Source organism: Loxodonta africana, chromosome 4, assembly GCF_030014295.1.
Source record: "Loxodonta africana isolate mLoxAfr1 chromosome 4, mLoxAfr1.hap2, whole genome shotgun sequence".
NCBI lineage: Eukaryota > Metazoa > Chordata > Mammalia > Proboscidea > Elephantidae > Loxodonta > Loxodonta africana.
The window spans coordinates 28673651-28696950 of NC_087345.1; the positions used below are offsets into that span (position 1 = coordinate 28673651).

The 23300-nt window shown below is 37.9% G+C and overlaps 1 protein-coding gene across 8 annotated transcripts in view; it reads right to left on the reverse strand.

Annotated features, from left to right (window-relative positions):
* Window positions 1–23300, reverse strand: part of PARPBP (PARP1 binding protein) — an 89610-nt gene that overhangs the window by 18265 nt on the left and 48045 nt on the right. For 7 of the 8 annotated variants that reach the window (XR_002783637.2, XR_002783636.2, XM_023538909.2 and 4 more), the window contains 3 exons: window positions 15831–16014; window positions 12240–12418; window positions 8763–8844 (listed from right to left, as the gene is read on the reverse strand). Coding sequence is in view for 6 of the 8 variants with exons in the window: in XM_023538909.2 (XP_023394677.1) it covers window positions 8763–8844; window positions 12240–12418; window positions 15831–16014 (445 nt within the window). In the remaining 2 variants the exon portion in view is untranslated. Of the gene's footprint in view, window positions 1–4403; window positions 5812–8762; window positions 8845–12239; window positions 12419–15830; window positions 16015–23300 lie in introns of those variants that run through there. The other variant, XM_064283684.1, reaches the window with a different exon arrangement.

The following is a 23300-nucleotide window of genomic DNA, read 5'->3' on the forward strand; positions in this document are numbered from 1 at the left end:
TATTGGTGCATTTAGTCCATTTACATTCAGGGTAATTATGGATAGGTATGAATTTAGTGCTATCATTTTTATATCTTTTTTTGTGTGTTGACAGTTTCTTTCACCCACTTGATTTTATATGCTGAGTAGATTATCTTTATATATTGTCCTTTCCTCATATTTTTTGTTGTTGATTTTGTTTCAGCTGAGTCTCTATTTTTCCCTTGTATTTTATTTTGATGAGTAGGATAGTTTATCTCCTTTGTGGTTACCTTATTATTTACCCCTATTTTTCTAAATTTAAAACATACTTTTAATTTCTTTATATCGCCCTATCTTCCTCTCCATATGGAAGGTGTATGATTACATTTCTTAGTCCCTCTTTATTATTCTAATGTTGTCTTCTTTTATATAATAACATCACTGTTACCCTGTGTTGGGCTTTTTTTTTTTTAAATCTTGCTTTGTTTTTTTGGATTTCCCTGTCTGGGTTGACTTCTGGTTGCTCTGCCCAGTGTTCTAGTCTTGGGTTGACACCTGATATTATTGATTTTCAAACCAAAGAACTCCCTTTAGTATTTCTTGCAGTTTTGGTTTGGTTTTCACAAATTGCCTCAACTTGTGCTTATCTGGAAACGTCTTAATTCATATTTAAGAGACAGTTTTGATGGATATATGCTTCTTGGCAGGCAATTTTTTTCCTTCAATTTTTTAAATATGTCATCCCATTGCCTTCTTGCCTGAATGGTTTCTGCCGAGTAGTCTGAGCTTATTCTTATTGGCTCTCCTTTGTAGGTGACTTTTCATTTATCCCTCGCTGCTCTTATAATTCTCTCTTTATCTTTGGTTTTGGCAAGTTTGATTATAATATGTCTTGGTGACTTTCTTTTAACATCTACCTTATGTGGAGTTCGATGAGCATCTTCGATAGGTATCTTTTCATCTTTCACAATATCAGGGAAGTTTCCTGCCCACAAATCTTCAACAATTGGCTCTGTATTTTCTGTTATCCCTCCCTGTTCTGGTACTCCAATCATTCGTAGGTTATTTCTTTGGGTAGAGTCCCACACGATTCTTAAGATTTCTTCATTTTTTTAAAATTCTTTTATCTGATTTTTCTTCACATATATTAGTGCCAAGTGATTTATCTTCTTGTTCAGAAATTCTAGCTTCTACTTGGTCCATTCTGCTCCCCTGACTTTCTATTCTCTAAATCTGTAATTTTATTGTTAATCTTCTGAATTTCTGATTGCTGTCGGTCTATACAGTCGCTATGAGTTGGAATCGATTCATAGCAGTGGGTTTGATTTGTTTTTTGTCTCTCTATGGATTTTTCCAGCTTATTAAACTTTTCATTATGTTCCTGAATAATCTTTCTAATTTCTTTAGTTGCTTCATCTGTGTGTTCCTTGGCTTCTTCTGTGTATTGCTTCATTTCCTTCCTGATGTCTTGAAGGGTTCTGTATATTAAACTTTTGTATTCTGTATCTGGTAATTCCAGGAATGCACTTTCATCTAAAAGATCCCTGGATTCTTTGTTTTGAGAGCCTGTTGAGGTGATCATGGTCTGTTTCTTTATGTGACTTGATATTGACTGTTGTCTCTGAGCCATCTATAAGTTATTGTATTAGTTTATGCTTGCTTACTGTGTCGTAGCTCCTTGCTTTGTTTTGTTTTGGTATATCCCTATGGGTTGCTTGAGTGAGCTAGCTTATTTTCACCTTTGGAGCTCTGGTGTCCTGTCCCCAGCTGGCTAGAGCTGTTACCAGGTATATCAGTCTAGGAATCCATTCAGTTTTCTTGTAGGAATTCAGCTCAGGTTTCCAGGTAGCTGATCATCAAGTGTGTCGTACGGGCTCTGTCCTACAGTCTTAGAGGGGCCGGGGTGGTTGGCGTATATACTGGTACCTGGTTTCAGCAGGGGGTCATGCTCTGAACAAGGCAGGGGGGCTAAGAACTGACCCCCAAGTGTCTCTGAGGAAAATGCATCTCTGTTCCCTAGGGCATGTTGTTGGGTGGGTTCTGCAGAGGGACCATGGGCACCCAATGTTTTTGGTTGTATGGACTGGGAGGTACCAGTTATCTCTGGACCCTTGTCGTGGGTGGCTGGGTGACCTTAGTAGAGGTACCAGTCCTTAGGTCCCTGATGTGGGTAGGTAAGGACCTTGTTTAACAGGCAAAGCAATGCCAAACGTCAAGCACCCCTCTCCACCGCACAGCTGAAATGGTTAGAGTCTGCCAACAAGGGCCTATTCTCCCAACATAGGCCCACACAGGTCCATGCGGAAGGGAAAGGTACTCAAGGTCCATGGACAGTTTATTCTTGGACAGAAGCTGCTTCTATCCTGAGCTCCCCCGGGTATTGGAGCTAGCAAATTACCTTTTCCCCGCAGTTGCAAATTTTTTCCTTCCCCAGGGCCAGGAGGATGGCTCTAGGTGCTCACCAGGGTCTATCTCAGGCCCAGGGATTCAGCCGCTGAAGCCAGCTTGGGGGTGTGGGGGGTGCGGTAAAATATACACAAGTACTTAGCTTTTGCCAAGAGCCCCGTTCTCCTCAGGTTCCAGAGGTGTGAGTAGGCTATGTGGCTGGCTGCTTCTTCCTGAGGAAACTGTGGCCGAACGCTACACCTGCCACCACCACCGCCACAGCCACCGCCACCACGCCAGGAATGGTGCCTGAGGGCTCCCCGCGATTCAGGTCCGGTAACTCCTCTGCTTCTGAACGGTCTCTTCCTCCCCCTGCCCCTCAGTTCGTTGTCTAAGCTTGCCTTTGATGCTCAGGGCTCCCAGCTTGTCACAAATATACTCATTTCACTTGTTTCTTCGGGTCTTTGTTGTAAAGAGGGCTCGCTGGAAGCATCTGTCTATTCCACCATCTTGGCTCCGCCCACAACCATTATCTTTTTAAATATTGTTTCTACTGTATTCTCTCCACTCCTTCTGGAACTCCAATTAGCCATATATTAGACCTTTGTGTGTGTGCTGTCCTTCTCTTTTGCTTTCCCATTTTTCGCTGTTGTTCTTAGGCACCATCAAGTCAGTTCCGACTCATAGTGACCCTATGTACCACAGAACAAAACACTGCCTGGTCCTTTGCCACACCTACAATTGTTGGTGTGCTTGAGCCCACTGTTCCAGCCACTGTATCAATCCATCTCGTTGAGGGTCTTCCTTTTGTTTGTCGATCCTATACTTTACCAAGCATGATGTCCTTCTCCAGAGACTGATTTCTCTTGACATGTCCTATGTAAGATGTAGTCTCGCCATCCTTGCTTCTAAGAAGCATTCTGGTTTGCTTCTTCCAAGACAGATTTGTCTGCTGTTTTTACAGTCCATTGTATATTCAATATTCTTCGCCAACACAATTCAAAGGCACCAATTCTTCTTGTCTTCCTTCCTTATTGTCCAGCTTTTGCATGAATATCCTACTGAAAATACCACGGCTTGGGTCAGGCGCACCTTAGTCTTCAAGGTGACATCTTTGCTTTTCAACACTTTAAAGAGGTCTTTTGCAGCACATTTGCCCAGTGCAATGAGTCTTTTGATTTCTTGACTGCTGCTTCCATGGATGTCGATTGTGGACCCAAGTAAAATGAAATCCTTGACAACTTCAATCTTTTCTCCATTTATCATGATGTGTCTTATTGGTCCAGTTGTGAGGATTTTTGTTTTCTTCATGTTGAGGTGTAATCCATACTGAAGGCTGTGGTCTTTGATCATCAGTAAGTGCTTCAAGTCCTCTTCACTTTCAGCAAACAAGGTTGTGTCATCTGCATAACACAGGTTGTTAATGAGGCTTCCACCAATCCTGATGCCCCATTCTTCTACATATAGTCCAGCTTCTTGGATTATTTGCTTAGCATAAAGATTGAATAGGTATGGTGAAAGGATACAACCCTGACGCACAACTTTCCTGACTTTAAATCACTCAGTATCCCCTTGTTTTTTTCAAGCGTCTGCCTCTTGATCTACGTACAGGTTCCTCATGAGTGCAATGAAGTGTCTGGGAATTCCCATTCTTTGCAATGTTACACATAATTTGTTACGATCCACACAGTTAAATGCCTTTGCGTACTTAATGAAACACAAGTAAGCATCTTTCTGGTATTCTCTTCTTTCAGCCTTCAGTCTCACCTTTATACAGTTTGGAAATTTTTCAAATGCCCTGTCTTTAAGTCCATGCATCCTGCCTAATGCTATATCCAGTCTGCTGTTAAATCCACCCAAAAAGTTCTTGATTTTATATGTTTTTACAGTTCTCAAATATCTATCTGGTTCTTTTTTATGGATTTCTATTACCTTTTTGAATTTCTCAATTATTCATCTATTTTATTCATTCTTTCTTCTAATTTCTTTAACATGTTAACAAAAAAAACAAAATTAATTCCTTGCCAGCTAATTCCAATATCTGGATCTTTTGTTGAGTCTGCTTCCTTTACTTACAAGACAAATCTTACTGCATCTTTTCACATTTAGTATATTTTCTTTCATGTTGCACATTGTGTATAAAGGAAATGTAGAGGCTCCAGATGATATCTTCCACCAGGAAGGGTTCCCCTTTTCTCAGGCAGACAGACTGAATGGCTAATAACATCAATGCAGTCAGGATGCAGCTTGATAAGGGCTGGATTGCAGTTTTCACAACCCCCATTCAATTTCTGGGTACATACCTCTTCCTCAGGTTATGTACCTACCCAGCTTTCAACTGAGCCTGTGGATCTCTACAGCCTCTGCCTTGAAAGTGTGTGTGGGGGGTAGGGGGTGGGCGTGGTGATAGTGAGGGGAAGAGGGATTCAGTGTGCCTTTGCTCTTTGGCCTCCAATTCCACCTCACTTTTCTCACATATTTGAACCTCATAATTATATACAAATGTAGCAAATATTCTGAGGAGAACAGCCACCTGTTTGAGGCAGGTCCCACTCCTCAAGCACAGCCTCGTCTTCTAAATACCACAAGATCACGTGCGATTTTAGTCTACTGTATCGAGGCTCCCTAGCCTCCCCACACAGCTTGATTTCAGTAAATATGCCCTAGGTTAAAAATAAGTGTGCATTCTGAAACTGAAGTTTCAGAATTGTTGCCAGCTCCTCAAAACACTCAGAAGATTTGCTGGTTTCTCTTTCCCTCAGTAGAGTTCTTGCATGGACCAACACCAATTCTCAGCTCACACCCAAAACTAACAAAAAATAAATAAATGGCTAATAATAGGCTGCACACCTCAGAAGGATTTTGCCCTCTCCAGATTTTTAGTTTATCTGGCTGCTTTGCTTCCATAGCTTCCATAACTATCCTATATTTTAAAACCATATTTTCCCCAATTTATCTGCCTCTTATTTTGTTACTGCAGCAGAAATGGTATTCTGCCATGACCTACTATATTCTAGTTAGAAAGAGAAGTCTCCAGGTATAGCAGTAACTTCTTGATTCGGTTCCCTCCCTATCTAAGAGCATTTTACTTTCTCCTCAGAGTTACATTTTGAAGGCTATATTTTCTGTTATCCCTCTTTTTCTGTAGCCTAAGGATAGGTGGAGGTAAGCGTACAGGTTCAGCTGAGGAGATCTGCAGTCTGAAGAAACTTCTGGATTCCATATTCTCTCCTAAAAGTTTATTATATATTATACGTACTATTAGAGGGTTCTCTCCATCTAGTTCGGGACTGAACTTCATTCAAATGGGAGGGAGTCCATTTGGATAATTTCCCCAATTCAGTATGTTGCACTAAGAGCCTTCACTTCTGTCAGAGCGTAAACCCCAGGGTTCATTTTCCACGTTTTATCCACATTACTATCCAGTTATCACTTCTACTATTTCTCTGACAGGAAAGAGAAAAACTAAAAATAAGAACACACATTTAGTTAGCTTCTACTTCTGGAAATATTGGAGATAATTCTCAAAATTCTGTCAATTCACTATTATGGTATCTGGGAACCAGAACTGCGTCAGGAGCTAAGTCACATTGTGCCCCTTTACTCTGAAATCTCCAGTTTCTTTCCTTGGCCAAACTTTTGAAGTTTATTGTATTACAAGAATGTAAGGGGACAAACTCCTTCTTGAAAAAGCTTTTAATGAAAAAGTATAAAGATGCTTGAGATAGCTTATAAAGTGCCTGTAAATTGGGGGCAAGAGTAGAGAGGAAAAATTCTCTAAGCATTTTTACCAAAACCATTAAGGTTTAGGAAGAATCTTCAGAATTCCTTCATAGGGCCGTTTATTTGATTATCACAGGTACGTTTCCTAATAAGCTACAGTAGGAAATAAAACTTGAGGGCTTTACATGAGTATGTTAATGAACAGTTTCCAAAGTGATTTCATAGGATTTTCTAATCAGGAGGACTCTATTTGCATTTAAAAATGAGGAAACTAAAATCTAAGAAAAGTTAATTTGCCCCATATAGTATGGCATGGATATTTCACAAATAAGCATCATCTACAACACTAAAATTCTAAGTTCTCTATTATTTTCTACTTTTAAAATGCTTTTTCCAAAATAGCACTTCAAGTGTAAATCATACATTCTCTCCATGGCTAAAGAAAATAACTGTATACCGAAAGATAAAAAAGTAACAAGGTAATAAGCTGCTAGCCTACTTTTCCATAGTTACTTTGGTAGTAAATACTAGCAACATTTTTTGTATTTCCAACAAGTACTCTGCCTGGCTATTTTCTTGGTTCAGTTGAATACCAGGATAAACTAGTTATTTTCACACTTGCTTTTTTAAATTGAACTGTACTGTGTGTGAAACATAATCATAAACACCAATGCCTTCAGTTATCTATTGCCATTTTGCTTCAGAGCAATGTAGACTAAGCCAGCTCCACTATTAAGTAATGGAAACAATGTAATTATAATGTTACTGGTATTTAACCATGGTTGTGTACACTGGCATAAATATTTCAAAGCACTTATAAGATCTTGGATAAGGTACTTTCTTGGGGTTTTGATTTCCTCATCTGCAAATGAGATCAGATTAGATGATTTCTACCTTCTAAAACTTTCTAAATTTGTCCATGTATTTTATATTAATTAGTTGACCCTTAACCATTTCCTAATAAAGATTTTCTCATCCTACAGATAGATTTTTATCATTTTTTATTTGCTTAGTTCTAACAAAATATTCCAATGATCTTTTAATCAAAATATTAAGAAGTTTATCAATACCCACAGCAGGGGAAAATTAGAGAACTCACGCATTACATTTGTTTCTATTGCAAGTTCAAAGGATAAGTTTTTTAAAAAGATCTTGTTCTGGAACTGTTTCTGCTGTGTACCGTCAAGTCAGCTCTGACTCACAGCAACTCTAGAGGACAGAGTAGAACTGCCCCCATAGGTTTTCCTAGGTTGTTATCTTCATGGGAGAAGATCACCAGGTCTTTTCTCCCACAGAGCCACTGGTGGGTTCAAACCGTTGACCTTTTGGTTAGCAGCCAAGTGCTTAACCACTGCACGACCAGGGTTCCTTGTTCTTGGACTATAAGTACTTAATATAACAAAGAATTGACAAATTTTATTCACAGAAAAATTTTATAAAACTCAAAGATGTATTCCACAGACATTAATTACTAACAACTACTAATGGCAAATAGAAAGGTAAGGCTCATTAATAAATAAGCTAAATGGGTTTGAGGTATGTAGATAAAATAGGTGATAATTAAAATCCCTGCTCATCAGGTTTATATTTCCAAATGAGAAAACAAAGAGCATATACATTAGAGTTCTCTTTTTAGTTGTATCATGGTAAATAATCATCTCTTGATTTAAGGGTAATTATTATAAATTTTACATAAAAATTTTGTTGAATGAATGAATGAATTCCCAACCATAGAACAGAGTCTGGCACGGAGTAGGTACTCAATAACTATATGTTGAATAAATGACGAGATTAAGACCAAGTCTATTTGAAAAATAAGAACAAAAAAAATTTCATACAATTGCATAAACACATTACTGACTACTTACAGGCATAAGTGTTTCTAATAAGGACAGAAAAACTTAGTCCAAACCAAATGAAAATATAAACAACAGCTCTAGTCAATGGAAAATGTGAAATGTTCCCCCCATCTACAAATTAATTATATTCTGCGATTATATCTTCAGCAGGAACAGATTTTAAATTATACAGTTTGCCTCTCAAGATTCAGTTTAAAATACTGGAAATGTAAATGAAAAAGCCATGTCTTCTTTATTTTCTCTATCATTCATTCAACAGATATTATTGAACGCTTACCATAAAAAAAAACCTGTTGCTGTCAAGTCGATTCCGACTCATAGCGATTCTACTCATAGGACAGAGTAGAACTCCCCGATAGGGTTTCTAAGGAACTGCTGACCTTTTGGTTAGGAGCCTGAACTCTTACCCACTGCACCACCAGGGCTCCAGGTGCTTATTCCTCTCCTTCTTTTAGGTTCAGTATATTGAATAAAGCAAACCCTGGTGGCGTAGTGGTTAAAAGCTACAGCTGCTAACCAAAAGGTCAGCAGTTTGAATCCAGGAGGCGCTCCTTGGAAACCCTATGGGGCGGTTCTACTCTGTCCTGTAGGGTCGCTATGAGTCGGAATCGACTCGACGGCAGTGGGTTTGGGTGGGTATTGAATAAGCCAGAGAGAGATTGGTCAAGGTTATATAAAAGAAAGTTTCTTCATGCCAATAGTCATAACTTATTTTCCATTTAATTCATGTTGTTGCAAGTATAATGTATATTTATAATATCCAGATCACCTGTACATATTTCTTCTAGAAATAAAACAATTTTATCATTTCCATAATAGCACATTAAATTATACCTTAACTTTCTTCTCTTGCATTGACTTCTGGATGCGTTCTCTTAGGGGTTTCATCGATGAATTATTCACTTGTGTAGGAGATCTAAGCCCAAAAAAAGCAAAAACTTAGGAATAAAAGTAGCTTTTAAACTAGCTCCCCTTCTTCCCTAACCAAAAAAAAAAAAAAAGTACAGCTAAAAGATAACTTAGTTGTTTACATTGTTGTTATTGCTGTTTGCCATCGAGTAAAAAATAATAAAAAAAAAAGTACAGCTAAAAGATAACTTAGTTGTTTACATTGTTGTTATTGCTGTTTGCCATTGAGTCAATCCCAGCTCATAATGACCCTATAGGAGTCCTATGGTACAGAACAGAACTGCCCCATAGGATTTCTTAGGCTGAAATCTTTACAGGAGTAGATCACCCGGTCTTTTCTCCCACAGAGGAGCTGGTGTGTTCAAAATGCCGACCTTTCAGTTAGCAACTGAACACTTAACCACTGCACCGTCAGGGCTCCTAGTTGTTTATAGTACTAAATAAAAGTGTTCTGAGAGTTCTAAATAGTAATAATTTGATTAGTTAATTCAGTCACTAAATATTTGAGATTCTACTTCTTATAAAGCAATATAATATACAAGATATTATAAGGCATAAAAAGTTGATTCATACATCAACCATGGATTCAGGTATCCTGAAGTTTAAGAAAAGAAAATAAGACATCCACATGGCTAAAATTCAAAATAGACAACGACAAGTGCTACGGCAGGAATATAAGTACAGGTAGCCCCTAACTTACAACGTATTCGAGTTATAAAGAACCACACTTCCCACCATCCTTTTGTTTCCTACATAAAATGCTGGTGTTATCATTCTCAGATGTTCACTCACAGATATTCAATTTCATGATTTACTGTTCAAAGCACTGTCATATTTAGTTTTCTACACTAAATCAAGGGCTTCAGTGACTCAAAAACATGGACCCAAATGCTGATCACTTTGCTAAATTTAATAGGCAGATGAGGGAAGCAGTGAGATATTACCAAGAGATACACAAAGAAAAAAAGAAAAGGACCATATAGACAACTCTCTAATTTTCTGACTAAAAACACCGTCCCCATTCCCAGGATAATTGAGATAATCAGGTATCTTCCACAAACGGAGTTATTACTGCAACTGACAAAATGCCACGGCCATTCAACTCTTCCTCATCACTGGGGCAAATTTTATGATTTACATGTTTTTTTAATGTATGTATGTATTAAAATATATCTGTAAGTTTATAAGTAATGTTTCCAACCTCCAAAGACAAATAATGATGAGATTTATAAAGATACTGATAATAAAAGGCAATAATAATGAAAACTAAGAAAAAAAAGGTATTCGGCTTATGTAAAAATCAACTTACAACAGAGTCATCAGAAAGGAACCCCATCACAAGTTGGGGACTACCTGTATTCACCCATAATTTCCATAGTAGGAGGGTCAGAGAAGGCACAATGGAAAAGAAGACCCTGAAGCTGTGCTGCCAGAACAATCTGGCTTCCTCAGTAAATTCCTTTTTGGCTTAACAGAGCCAGACTCTGAATCCCATTGACTCAAAAGGCCATTATATAATAATAAATCTTTCCTAAGGAAGAAAGCCTGTTGCCATAGTAGTTAAGAGTTTGGCTGCTAACAAAAAGGTTGGCAGTTTGAATCTACCAGGCACTCCTTGGGAACCCTCTGGGGCAGTTCTACTCTGTCCTATAGGGTCACTATGAGTGAGAATCAACTTGATGGCAATGAGTTTGATTTGTTTCCCTCAGGAAGAAGAGCTGACCACCTTACACTGACCTATGTTCAAACTCTGCATTGTCCTTAATTTGATCATTTCAATGCAGACCATTAAAAATTAACTTTATCATAGGACAGAGTAGAACTGCCCCATAGGTTTTCCAAAGAGCACCTGGCGGATACAAACTGCCTACCTTTTGGTTACCAACGGAACTCTTAACCACTATGCCACAAGGGTTTCCAAAATCCAAATCCATTGCCATCGAGTCAATTCTGACTCATAGCAACCCCACAGGACCGAGCAGAACTGCCACATAGGGTTTCCAAGGAGTAGCTGGTAAGTTCGAACTGCCAATCTTTTGGTTAAGAGCCAGAAGGGCTCCTCGGACTGGTACTAGTCTGCATAGTGACAATTGGAAACACTAATGTAGAATCCAAACTGCAAACAATTTAAATGTGTTTGACAACATGATGAAGTAAAAAAAAAAAAAAAAATTTTTAAAGTGTATTTGGGAATTAGTTTTGTTTAAAAGGAGTTCTATAAACAGAAAATAACTTTCTCTAAAAAAAAACAGGAGAATTCAATCTGAGAAAAAGTTAAAATCATTCATATTTCTACCTAAAAGTAAACTTTGTAAGAGACAATAAAAGAAGAAAAAAGAAAAGTCCTTTTTCCTTAGATTTTTTTTTTCTGGGGCTTAGCACAGGTATAAATAAATATACATTGATAACAGAAGTTTTCACTGGTAGAAAAATATTCGGTATTTCTGAGCTAGAGTGGTAAAGAATTGTATCATCCACAGGTAGAAAAGAACAATGATGGAAAGCTGGGGAAGAAGAAACTTCAAGAATTAGATAACAATGTTGAATGTAGGCCATAAAAGTGAAGCACAAAAAAGAGAGAGTACTTAGAGCAATCGTAGATAGACATGAACAATTTTAGACAAAAATCATATTTCTAAAAAGTAGCTTAAATAGAAAACAGAAAAGATCAAACAGAATGGTTTCATAAAAATTCTCCACAATGCACTAAAATACATTTTAAAATTATTATTGTAACTGTTTTAATGTTTGCATAAATATGTAAAGGTATTGTGTAATTAAAATATATATTATATAATATATATTATAAAAAATATATATATTATACATGTGTAATATACATTTAAATCATATATATCACATAATTTAAAATATCATCAACCTAATTTTTTTTTAATTGTTATTGACCTAACTGTTATTAAAACTGGAGAGTATCAAGTCTTACACATAATACCAGCACAAATTTAAGCTTTGGAGAAATACACACTCGCTATTAGCTAACTTCACTCTCCTAGGCAAATTACTTAATCTCTCTCTCAGGTGCTCAATTACTCACTTATAAAGTGGCCCGGAAGAGATATTATTAAAAAGCGTTTTTGTGAGGGCTGAGATAATAAATGTGAAAGCATTTAGCAAGGTTCTTGACACATAGAGAGGCAAATAAATATTGTAAAAAACAAACTCTCAATAAAAAATACCTATATATTCTCACATACAATTTCTTCACATTCAAAAGCTCAATCTCTCTTTAACTAATTTTTCTTTCTTTATAGTATTCTATAGTTCCCACAGTTTCCAAATTTCCTACCATAAGCCTATGTTTCTTCTGTAATCAAAGGTATTTTTAAAAATTTCTCTTTACAGACTAAACAAGTATATACATATAGCTTCCACATTACTTACCTGAAAAGGGTAAGAATAGAAGTTCCATTATAACGAACTCTACTTTCATCACCATATAAGAGTTCTGCTTTGTTTCTGGAAGGAGCTTCAGCAGCTTCTTCATCTAAAAGAACTAGTAAAGTTTTCACAGTCTCTCTGCCACAGTAGGCTGTGCCATGGTTTATGGCATGTGATTTTGGCTAGAAGAAAGAATAAGTAAATGTGAGAATCACCCTAGCTGGGTCTATCAGTCACACTTTTCCATGTCATGTGCCACTGCTCTCCTTTCTCCTCTATTGCTTAAGTAATAGAAAATAAACTCTGAGAAGCCTGTATAAAGGCATGTGAATATTTCTCTTTTAAGCCATACTATAAGCAACCTTATCAATTTTCTAGATGCACAGAAAAATACAGAAAATAGTATCATCAAAGAAAGGCCTTGGATTCTGGTTAAAACACCACTAGGCTCTGAGTCAGAAAGTTTTAGCTACTACGACCTCAGTCTCATGATTTAACTTCTCTGTGTATTTTTTTCTCATTTATTGAAAAGAGAGATGGGGTTCTGGAGATCTGAATACCAACATCACAATAATTGTAAATATTTAATCAAATGCAAAAATTAAAAGAAGCTAGTTGACTTTCATTCATTCAATAATCATTAATAAGTATCTACTTAGTAATGCACTATGTCTAAAACTAGCTACAAAGGTGAATACCACTGCCTTCAAGGAACCCACAGTCTACTCGATATGATAAACAAGTAACCAAATAATTGTACTACAAAGTGCTAAGTGCTATTTCAAAGAGAGGTACATACACACATGATACAGTGGAACCACACAACAGGGAGTGACCAATTTAACTCAGAGTCAAGGACGGCTTCACAGAAGAAAAGAAACACAGAGGTAGGAGAGAACATGCACTTTCAGGGACATGGCTGAAGAACAGGGTAAAAAGGAACATGTGAAATAACCCTGCGAAAGCTTTGTATATCAAACAAAGAAATGGAGATTTCACTCAGTCTGCTAAACCAAAAAAAAAAAAAAAACCCCATTGCCATCTAGTCAATTTTGACTCACAGTGACCCTACTGGACACAGCAGAGCTGCGCCATATGGTTTCCAAGGCTGTAATCTTTAAGGGAGCAGACTGCCACATCTTTCTACTGCACGGGGGCTAGTGGATTCAAGCCACCAACCTTTTGGTTAGCAGCCAAGTGCTTAACCACTTCATCACCAGGGCCCTTTTTTAATTCAGACTGTAGCAGATCCAGTCTGCTACAGGGTTAAAAAAATCTCTTTATTAAGCAAGAAAGTCAAATAATTCTATTTATACTTTTTTTAATTGTGTTTTAAATGAGAGTTTACAATTCAAGTCAGTTTCTCATACAAAAACTTATATACACATTGTTACGTGAAGCTAGTTGCTCTTCAATGTGACAGCACACTACTCCTCTCTACCCTGTATTTCCCATGTCCATTCAACCAGCTCCCGTCCCCCTCTGCCTTCCCATCTTGCCTCTGGACAGGAGCTGCCCACTTAGACTCATGTGTCAACTTGAACTAAGAAGTATCCTCCTCACCAGTATCATTTTCTGCCTTACAATCCAGTCTAATCTTTGTCTGAAGAGTTGGCTTTGGAAATGGTTTTAGTTTTAGACTAACAGAGAATTGGGGGCCATGTCCTCTGGGGTCCCTCTAGTCTCAGTCAGACCATTAAGCCTGGTCTTTTTCCTAGAATTTGAGTTCTGCACCCCACTGTTCTCCTGCTCCATCAGGAACTCTTTGTTGTGTTCCCTGTCAGGGCAGTCATTGGTGGTGGCTGGGCACCACCTAGTTCTTCAGGTCTCAGGCTGATGCAGCCTCTGGTTTATGTGGCCCTTTCTGTCTCTTGGGTTCATATGAATAATCCTATTTAGATTTCAGAAAAAGTACTGAAGGCAATGTGTGAAGTAAATTCCAGGGTAAGAATGTTATCAAATCTGGAGATAATTTCACAAGAGACGGTACTAGTCCAGGTTAGAAAAGAAGATCTGAACTAAGATAGTGGCAGTGAAGATAATGAAAAAGCAGATTAAAAGGGGGCAGAATTGGAAACTTAGTGACTAGACAGAGGAAGAAGGGAAAGGGAAAAATCTACAACTGTTCCTAAACTTCAAATTATGAATACATGGGTATTCATTATAGAAGATGGACCACATTTAGGAGGCTAGGAAGAAAGGGGAGAAACAAGGGAACCTTTTACATTTGAGGTATCTCTGGGACACCCAACTAGAAACTTCCAGTAGTCAACTAGATATTCAGGTCCAGAGCTTAATAAGAGGTAAGAGAGATATATATTCAGCAGCATAAGAATACATATGGGTATATACAAAGTTTCCCAGAAAATTATGTCAAACTAAAGAGGACCCAGGAGAAAGCTAACATCTAAGAAGTGTGCAAAGGAGGAAGAATACCAGTAGCCAGGCGATGTGCAGAAAAAGAGACACAAACTCTGAAGGCATCTGGCTGGGTTTACTTTCAATTTATTAGTTATGTATGCTGCATAACTCTGCGGAAGCCACTTAACCTCTCATTGCTGCAGTTAAATTCACTGGTAAAACAGAGGTAAGGAACAGTGCCTAATGCATACGGCTGCTGGACACTGTGCCTAGATATCAAAGCTGCCCTTTCTGGGACATCAGCTCTACCTGGGCCGGTTTTCTCAGCTTTCACCAATATTTTCACTTACTTTCTCTACTTGACAGACTTAGGCTACCAGGTGAACTATAACACACAGCTACACTGGAATTATAACAAGTTGTCTATCACAAACCACTCCTTAAAATGCACCCCCCCATACCAGAGAATTCTATACTGTATAACAACAACTTCATTGAGTTTTATTTGTTTGTATGCTTCCTTAGACTATTTAAAGTTTCAAATATTTCTGATTTGGTTAAAAACAAAATTAAGCATCAGGAAATGGGAAAGGTTGGTGTTCTTAATTATCTGAAACTGTGCCAGTTCTTGATCTATGCTCTTACAGTAGTAACCTGGTTGTCGTTTGGGCCAAGTTAGTCTCAGGAGCTATTAACACATGTGAAATATATGGGGTAACACCCCACAAGCCCCCTTGCCCTGCCTTGAAAGTAAAACTAAAACCATGAATTATTTTAGAAAAATAGCTAAAAATGCTGCCCAAGGACTAGGAAATCAATCGACCAACAAATACATAATAAATAAAAACAGAGCAAATGTCTTTCTTCATATATGGCTATTACAATCATACCTAATGAAAAGGGGCTTTTGATACTTGGGTAATTAAACCACAATCAGTGGAACATAACATAGACTCCAGAATTCTATTCTAGGGCTAAAAACATGCTAGTCAAGTTCCCCCATACTACTGTAGTTAGGATTAGGATCTATTCTGTTTTGTTGTTGTTGTTTTTGTGATTTATGGAGGCTCCATAATCCTACATAATCCTGTTAAAAAATGTAAATTTTCAACAACATCTTTGAACACAGGAAACACATTCTTCTGACTTAAGTGGCAATAAAAAACCATTTCTACAGTAAATAAAAGAGATGATGTTTTGTAAAGAAGGACGATGAAATAAAAAGCTCATTACCCGTGCAGGGCTGATGTCAGTGGTGTGAACAGCTACATCTCCTTGTTGAGAATCAATAATATTTTTAATCCTCAAATCCAAATCCTGAGCAACTTCCTCTACTGACTTACTGAAAGGATCCCTGCTGTCCTGGCCTTTAATAAGCTGCGTCTTTATCACTGAGAGTATCCGACCCCCTGCAATGCTGAAAATAGAAACGAGATCATCCTATATAAGAGTATTAGAAAAGACAACATGTTTACAGCTTGAAAATATAATTCTTGATGTTAATCGTCACCTTTCAAAGAAAACAGCTTTGATCTTATAAATCAAACAGTAGCGCATTTAAGACAGAGATAAGAACCACTAAAAACAAAAACAGAAAGTTTCTCTAAAAGTTATTTCAACATGGTGGGTTACTTCTTCCTTAATTTGAAAGCTGAAAGGAAATAATTCAGTTATACATGAAATAGGATAACAAATTCAGATATAGTTATACGCAAGCAATATGCCAAAAATACATACTCTTAAATACAACAAAGATAACAAAACAGCCACCTCTCTTTGAATACTTAGACTACTTATATGATTTTAATTTAATCTTAAAGTCAATCTAATAAGTAGGTATGACCACCCCTTAGACACAGATGGGAGGTCCTGGGTGATGCAAATGGTTCACATGCTCTGATGCCAATAAAAATGTTCAAGTCCACCCAGAGGCACCTCGGAAGAAAGATCTGGTGAACTACTAAAAAATCAGCCACTGAAAACCCTACGGAGCAGTTCTACTCTGGCACATTGGGGTTGCCCTGGGTCTGAGTCGACTCTACAGCAGCTGGTAACTGGTAATCACAGATGAGAAAACCCAGTCTCAACAAGGTCAGACAGCTTGTCCCAGAACACGCAGTGTTCTAGGCTGGGGCGAGGGGGTGAGGAAAGAGAGCGACCGGAGACATATAATATTGCATTCTAATACATCTTTATTACACAAAAAAGGAAATTAAGCTAGCTAGCACTGATCTAAAACAAACAAGGTATTAGACTAAATATGGCCAACAGATGAGTTTAAAAAAAAAAACCCTGAAATCACTATTTCTTTATACCTAGCCTGCCTGGAAAGAATCTGGGTTGCAGTCCCCACTCTAGAGAACTAAACCAGAACCAAGGTGAGAAATATCTAAGAGGATTTTGGTCTATTACAAGGAAGAAACTGAAGGTGTCCAGGGATACCTGTATCCCTGGAAAGACTGCAAAGTGCCAAATGAGAAGGTGGTATGAAAAGTATGGGCTCTGCAATCTGACTGCCTGAACTCAACTCACAGCTCTGTCACTTCCTACCTCAGGTAAGTTGTTTTACCTCTCTGTTACTCAGTTTTTGCATCTGTAAAATGGAGTAACTGCAGCACATATCTATCACATAGGACTGTCATGAGGAAGAAATTAATTTATACAAGTAAAACAATTAGAATATTGGCTGCAACAGTTGGCGTTATTAAATATTACTAGATTATCTCTAAGGTAATCAAGGATTCTGGGATCCTATATTGTAGGATCTTTTTAAGGTAAGGTAACAATAAAGTCAAAAAGGCAGAAAGTTTTATACTTGGTAATGTACTCATTAACATAAGAATTTTGAACTAATTTTACATATAATAAATTATGCGATGTTAGAGCATGTTAGAAATTTGACTTTACTCGGTATTGGTTTACTCAATATAACATCTGTAACTATTATAATGCTTTTACAGTTTTGAAATTTTATTCATTATGATCTTAAATATTTCCCCCAAGATTTCTTCTATCTATTCAAAATGAACTTGCTTACAAAGCACAAGCTTGTATTCTGTTAATATTCATTAAAATTTTCTGATCATCCTCATTATTATACACCAACTATGCATACTGTGTTAGATGTTAGGAATACAGCAGTACACAAGCCGACAAGTCTTGGGGCTTATACAATCTTTTGGAGGAGGCAAATATTACAAAAGTATAACATTATATATTTACATTGTGATAAATGCTACAAAAGAGAAGCACAGTGAAACTCAGCCTAGTCAGAATCAAGAAATACATCTTGAAACAATCTGCACTTAATCTAAGACATAAAGGATGCAGAGAGCACAGAAGGCAAAGGGCTCCTGAGTCAAAAGGAGCTTTGGCAAGTATGAAATAGAGTGAAAGTTAGTGTGGTTGGACCAGAGAAAGCAACAGGGAGCGTGGGTACCACTTTCACTTGGCTCTCCTCCGACCTGAACTGTCCTACTTCTCCGGCCCCCTCTGCTGCTTCCTTCTCATCTCCTCCATTTATAAACATCTCCTCTTCCCTATGCACACTCCGTTGGTGATCTCATCCAGTCCTATAGCTATAATTACCATCTCTACACAGACAGTTCCCAAATTATAACTACAGCCCCAACTGCTGCCCTGAATTCCAGGTTTATGCATCCAACTACACACACAAAGTCTCCACTTGGATGATTAACAGGCATCTTACCAAATCAAAGCTCTAATTACTCCTACTATATTTTTCCCCCATTTCAATAAGTGGCACCTTCATTCTACCAGCTGCTCTGGCCAAAATCTTTGGAGTCATGCTTGATTCCTCTCTTTCTCTGACGTCCTACAGTCAAGCCATTAGCAAATCCAGTTGGCACTTCCACCACTGTCACTTAGACCAAGCGCCACCAGTATATCTCATGTGCAGTACTGCAATCATCTAAATTGTCTCCTGCTTCTACTTCCTACCACCTATTCACTACACATTCACCAGAGTGATTTTTTTTAAACTCAAGGCAACACATCTCTGGTCTGCCCAAAACTCTATGCTAGCTTTGTACCTCATTCAGAATGAAAGCCAAAGTCCTTAACATGCTACCAGTCACTACATATTCTGCTTCTCACCCTCCATCCCCTGGCTTTATCTTGTACCACTCTCCCCCAGCACAATCTACTTCACTCTAGCTACCTAGGACTCCTTGTTGATGAAGCGCGCCCAGCATATTCCTACCTCCCAACATTTGCTGTTCAACTAGATATCTGAATGTCTCATTCTCTTCACTTCCTTCAGATCTCTTCTCAAATATTACCTTATCAACAAGGCTCTCCCTTTCTACGCTGTATAAAACGGTATTCCTCTCTACATCCTCACCCCCAGCACACTAATCACCCTTATTCTGCTTTATATTTATTTGTTTATTATCCAGCTCCCTCACCCCCAGGAGAAGGTAAAGTCAAGGTGTTTTATCGGTTTTATTCATAAATATATCTCCGGTTCTTAGAACAGTGGCAAATACATGGTAAGTACTCAATAAATACTTGTTAAAAGGATTAATGTATAAACGGATGATGCAAGATGAGACTAGAGATAAAGTCAAGGGCCGGCACATTCAAGTCTTTGTCAGCCAGGTTAAGATTTGGCCTTTATCATAAAAGCAATGCACATCCTTTAAAGAATTTGAAGTCGAAGTGTGTTTTAAGAAGACCACAAATTCTGAATTAATAGTTTCTCAATAAGTGAGATTTTATACTATAGTATTATTATATTGACATACTGAATATATCTACTAATAATCTGTAATTATGCCATAACTTGTTGACCAAAATTAAAATAAACATACTAATTTAAAATCATCACATACATGTTTGCTATCTAGTTCTCTTCCTTACTAATGATAAGAAAACAAATATTTTAAGGATAAAACAATGAGATAAAGTCCACTTTTGTTTCTCAGTAAATAGACCACTTTTTCTTCCCTTCACAGGCTGAAGTTTAATTTATTAAGCATCTACATAATAGATCCCCTACATGTCTGTCAGTTTGTCACACTCTACATGTGTGTCAGTCTGTCAGACTGTGGGGTTTGCGTGTTGCTGTGATGCTGGAAGCTATGTCACCGGTATTCAGATACCAGCAGGGTCGCCCATGGCAGAAAGGTATCAGCTGAGCTTCCAGACTAAGACTAGGAAGAAGGACCCGGCAGTCTACTTATGAAAAGAATTAGCCAGTGAAAACCTTATAAATAGCAGTGCAACGTTGTCTGATACAGTGCCAGAAGATGAGCCCTCCAGGTTGGAAGGCACTCAAAAGATGACTGAAGAAGAGCTGCCTCCTCAAAGTAGAGGTCACCTTAAGGACAAGGATGGAGTCAAGCTTTCAGGACCTTCATTTGCTGATGTGGCACGACTCAAAATGAGAAGAAACAGCTGCAAACATCCATTAATAATCGGAACACAGAATCTACAATGTATGAATCTAGGAAAATTGGAAATCATCAAAAATGAAATGGAATGCATAAACATCAATATCCTAGGCATCAGTAAGCTGAAATGGAATGGTAATGGCCATTTTGAATTGGACAATCATACGGTCTACTATGCCAGGAATGACAACTTGAAGAGGAATGGCACTGTATTCATCGTCAAAAAAAACATTTCAAGGTCTATCCTGATGTACAGAGCTGTCAGTGATAGGATAATATCCGTATGCCTACAAGGAAGACCAGTTAATATGCCTATTATTCAAATTTACACACTAACCACTAAGGCCAAAGACAAAGAAATTGAAGATTTTTACCAGCTCCTACAGTCTGAAATTGAGCAAACATGCAATCAGGGTGCATTGATAATTACTGGTGATTGGCATGTGAAAACTGGAAACAAAGAAGGAGCAGAAGTTGGAAACTATGGCCTTGGTGATAGAAACAATGCCGGAGATTGCATGACAGACTTTTGCAAGATCACCGACTTCTTCATTGCAAATGCCTTTTTTCATCAACATAAATGGCAACTATACACATGGACCTCACCAGATGGAATATATAGGAATCAAACAGACTACATCTGTGGAAAGAGATGGTGGAAAAGCTCAATATCATCAGTCAGAACAAGGCCAGGGGCTGACTGTGGAACAGATCATCAATTGCTCATATGCAAGTTCAAGTTGAAACTGAAGAAAATTAGAAGTCCATGAGGGCCAAAGTACGACCTTAAGTATATCTGACGTGAATTTAGGGACCAACTCAAGAACAGACTTGACGAGTTGAACACTGATGACTGCAAACCAGAAGAGTTGTGGAAGGGCATCATACATGAAGAAAGCAAAGGGTCATTAAAAAGAGAGGAAAGAAAGAAAAGATCAAAATGGATGTCAGAAGAGACTCTGAAAATTGCTCTTGAATGTTGAACAGCTAAAGCAAGAGGAAAAAATGATGAAGTAAAAGAACTGAACAGAAGATTTCAAACATCTCAAAAAAAGGAAGACCCTCAACAAGATGAATTGACACGGAGGCTGTGTAACGATTGTGAAGATGGCGCAGGATGGGGCGGTGTTTCTTCTGTAGTGCATAGGGTCCCTCTGAGTCAGAACGGACTCGACAGTACCTAGCAACAACAACATGCCACTAAAAGCAAAGAAGTGGTAAATTTGCAAAATCACTCTATAGCTAAGCAATTATCCGAATACTTTTACTTTACATGGCCAAAATATTCGTAATCTAATACGTAAGATAGACTACTGATTGATAATCAGGAAAATTCAAGGTATGCCCTTGGTACAACAAGGATTAACATATTTATCCCTTTGTTGTATCCTGATACAAAATAAAGCATCTTAAATTTAAAACACAACTGTTAATATTACAACTTCATGCCTTGGTCTGTTTATAGGAATTCTGGGCAAAGTATGAAAAAGTTTTCCTTTCATCACTGTAGCTAGAAGTATATCTATATAATAAACTGGAATTCTTTCCCAGAAAGAAGGTAAAATATATTAAACGAATTTTGTCCTGAATATTAAGTCCTTCATTTTATTTATTAAATGGGGAATATTGATAGAGATATGTGCCATTTCACTTCTTAAATTATTCTGACATATGAAAAACCACCTTACAAACTTATTAAACTAAGATGTGATTCTTTGTTTTACAAAAGATAATGAATTCAAATTCTCATAAGAAGACCAAACTTAATGGTCTGACTGAGACTGGAGGAATCCCAGCGGCCATGGTCCCCAGACCTTCAGTTGACACAGGACAGGAACCATCCCCGAAGACAACTCATCAGAAATGAAAGGGACTGGTCAGCGGGTGGGAGAGAGACGCTGATGAAGAGTGAGCTGATTATATCAGGTGGACACTTGAGATTGTGTTGGCAACTCTTGTCTGGAGGGGGGATGGGAGGATAGAGAGAGAGGGAAGCCGGCAAAATTGTCAAGAAAGGAGAGACTGAAAGGGCTGACTCAAGACGGGAAGAGTAAGTGGGAGTAGGGAGTGAGATGTATGTAAACTTATATGTGACAGACTGATTGGATTTGTAAACGTTCACTTGAAGCTTAATAAAAGTTATTATAAAAAAAAAAAAAAAGATAATGAATTCCCTACAGCTGAACTGCTCAATAAATTTAAAATTAAATGAAATTAAAACTTCAGTTCCTCAGTCTCACACGCCATATCCCAACTGCTCAATAGCCACGTGTGGCTAGTCGCTGCTGCATCAGACGGCGCATACCTAGTACATCTTCATCATTACAGAAAATTCTATTAGATAGCACTGCCCTAGAAGTTTAAAAATATGGTTCAACTACAACAAATTTATTCGTAGTCTACTTTTTAGAAACTCTGTAACTGTCAGTGCCTTTATTACAAACTTGAACAGAAATGAGATTTATTGGAATGATAATTAATGGGAAGGCTGAAGAACCAAGTTTGGAAAACTGGCAGAAGCCAAGGAGACCTAGGTAAGAGAGAACTCAGCCAAGGTTATGCCACAGTAACAATCTGGTTGGGATACAGTAACTGGCACAGTACTTGACACTGTCTTTACTGTATTCTCTACTCCACTGCTGCTGTCTTGAATAATAACTATCCTGATGTTTTTTCTTTGCTGTCCCAAGATCTGAAGTCCCAGGCGGAAATTTCTGATTGACCAAGCCTTATTATGTGCTGAGAGTCTCCGCGTGCCCAGCTGAACAGAAATTAAAAAAAAAAAAACCCATTGCTGTCGAATCGATTCCAACTTATAGTGACCCTACACGACAGAGTAGAACTGCCCCCTAAGGTTTCCAAGGACTGGCTGGTAGATTCGAACTGCCAACTTTTGGTTAGCATATGAGCTCTTAGCCAGTGTGCCACCAGGGCTCCTGGGCAGGAATAAGGTACAGTGAAACCTGTGAGAGCCAGAAGTCAATAGGACTGCCTTGTTTTTCCACGTCTCGAAATTTTCCACCTTTGACAGGGTGTAGCCTTACCACTTTTCTTTCCCTATTAGTGGAAAATATTTGAGTTTTCCTTCTCTTACATAGATTCTGGCTTTCGCAAGTTTTACTACTACACATCTGGCTCAAACAGGGAGGGAATATGGATGCTCAATAGCCAAAAACATACTACTGAATGCTATACATTCTAATTTATAAAAAAAGGCTTACCTGTAGTAACCGACCTATCCAATTAGAATACATTGAGTAGTTAAAATGTTATTTATAATACAGAAAAT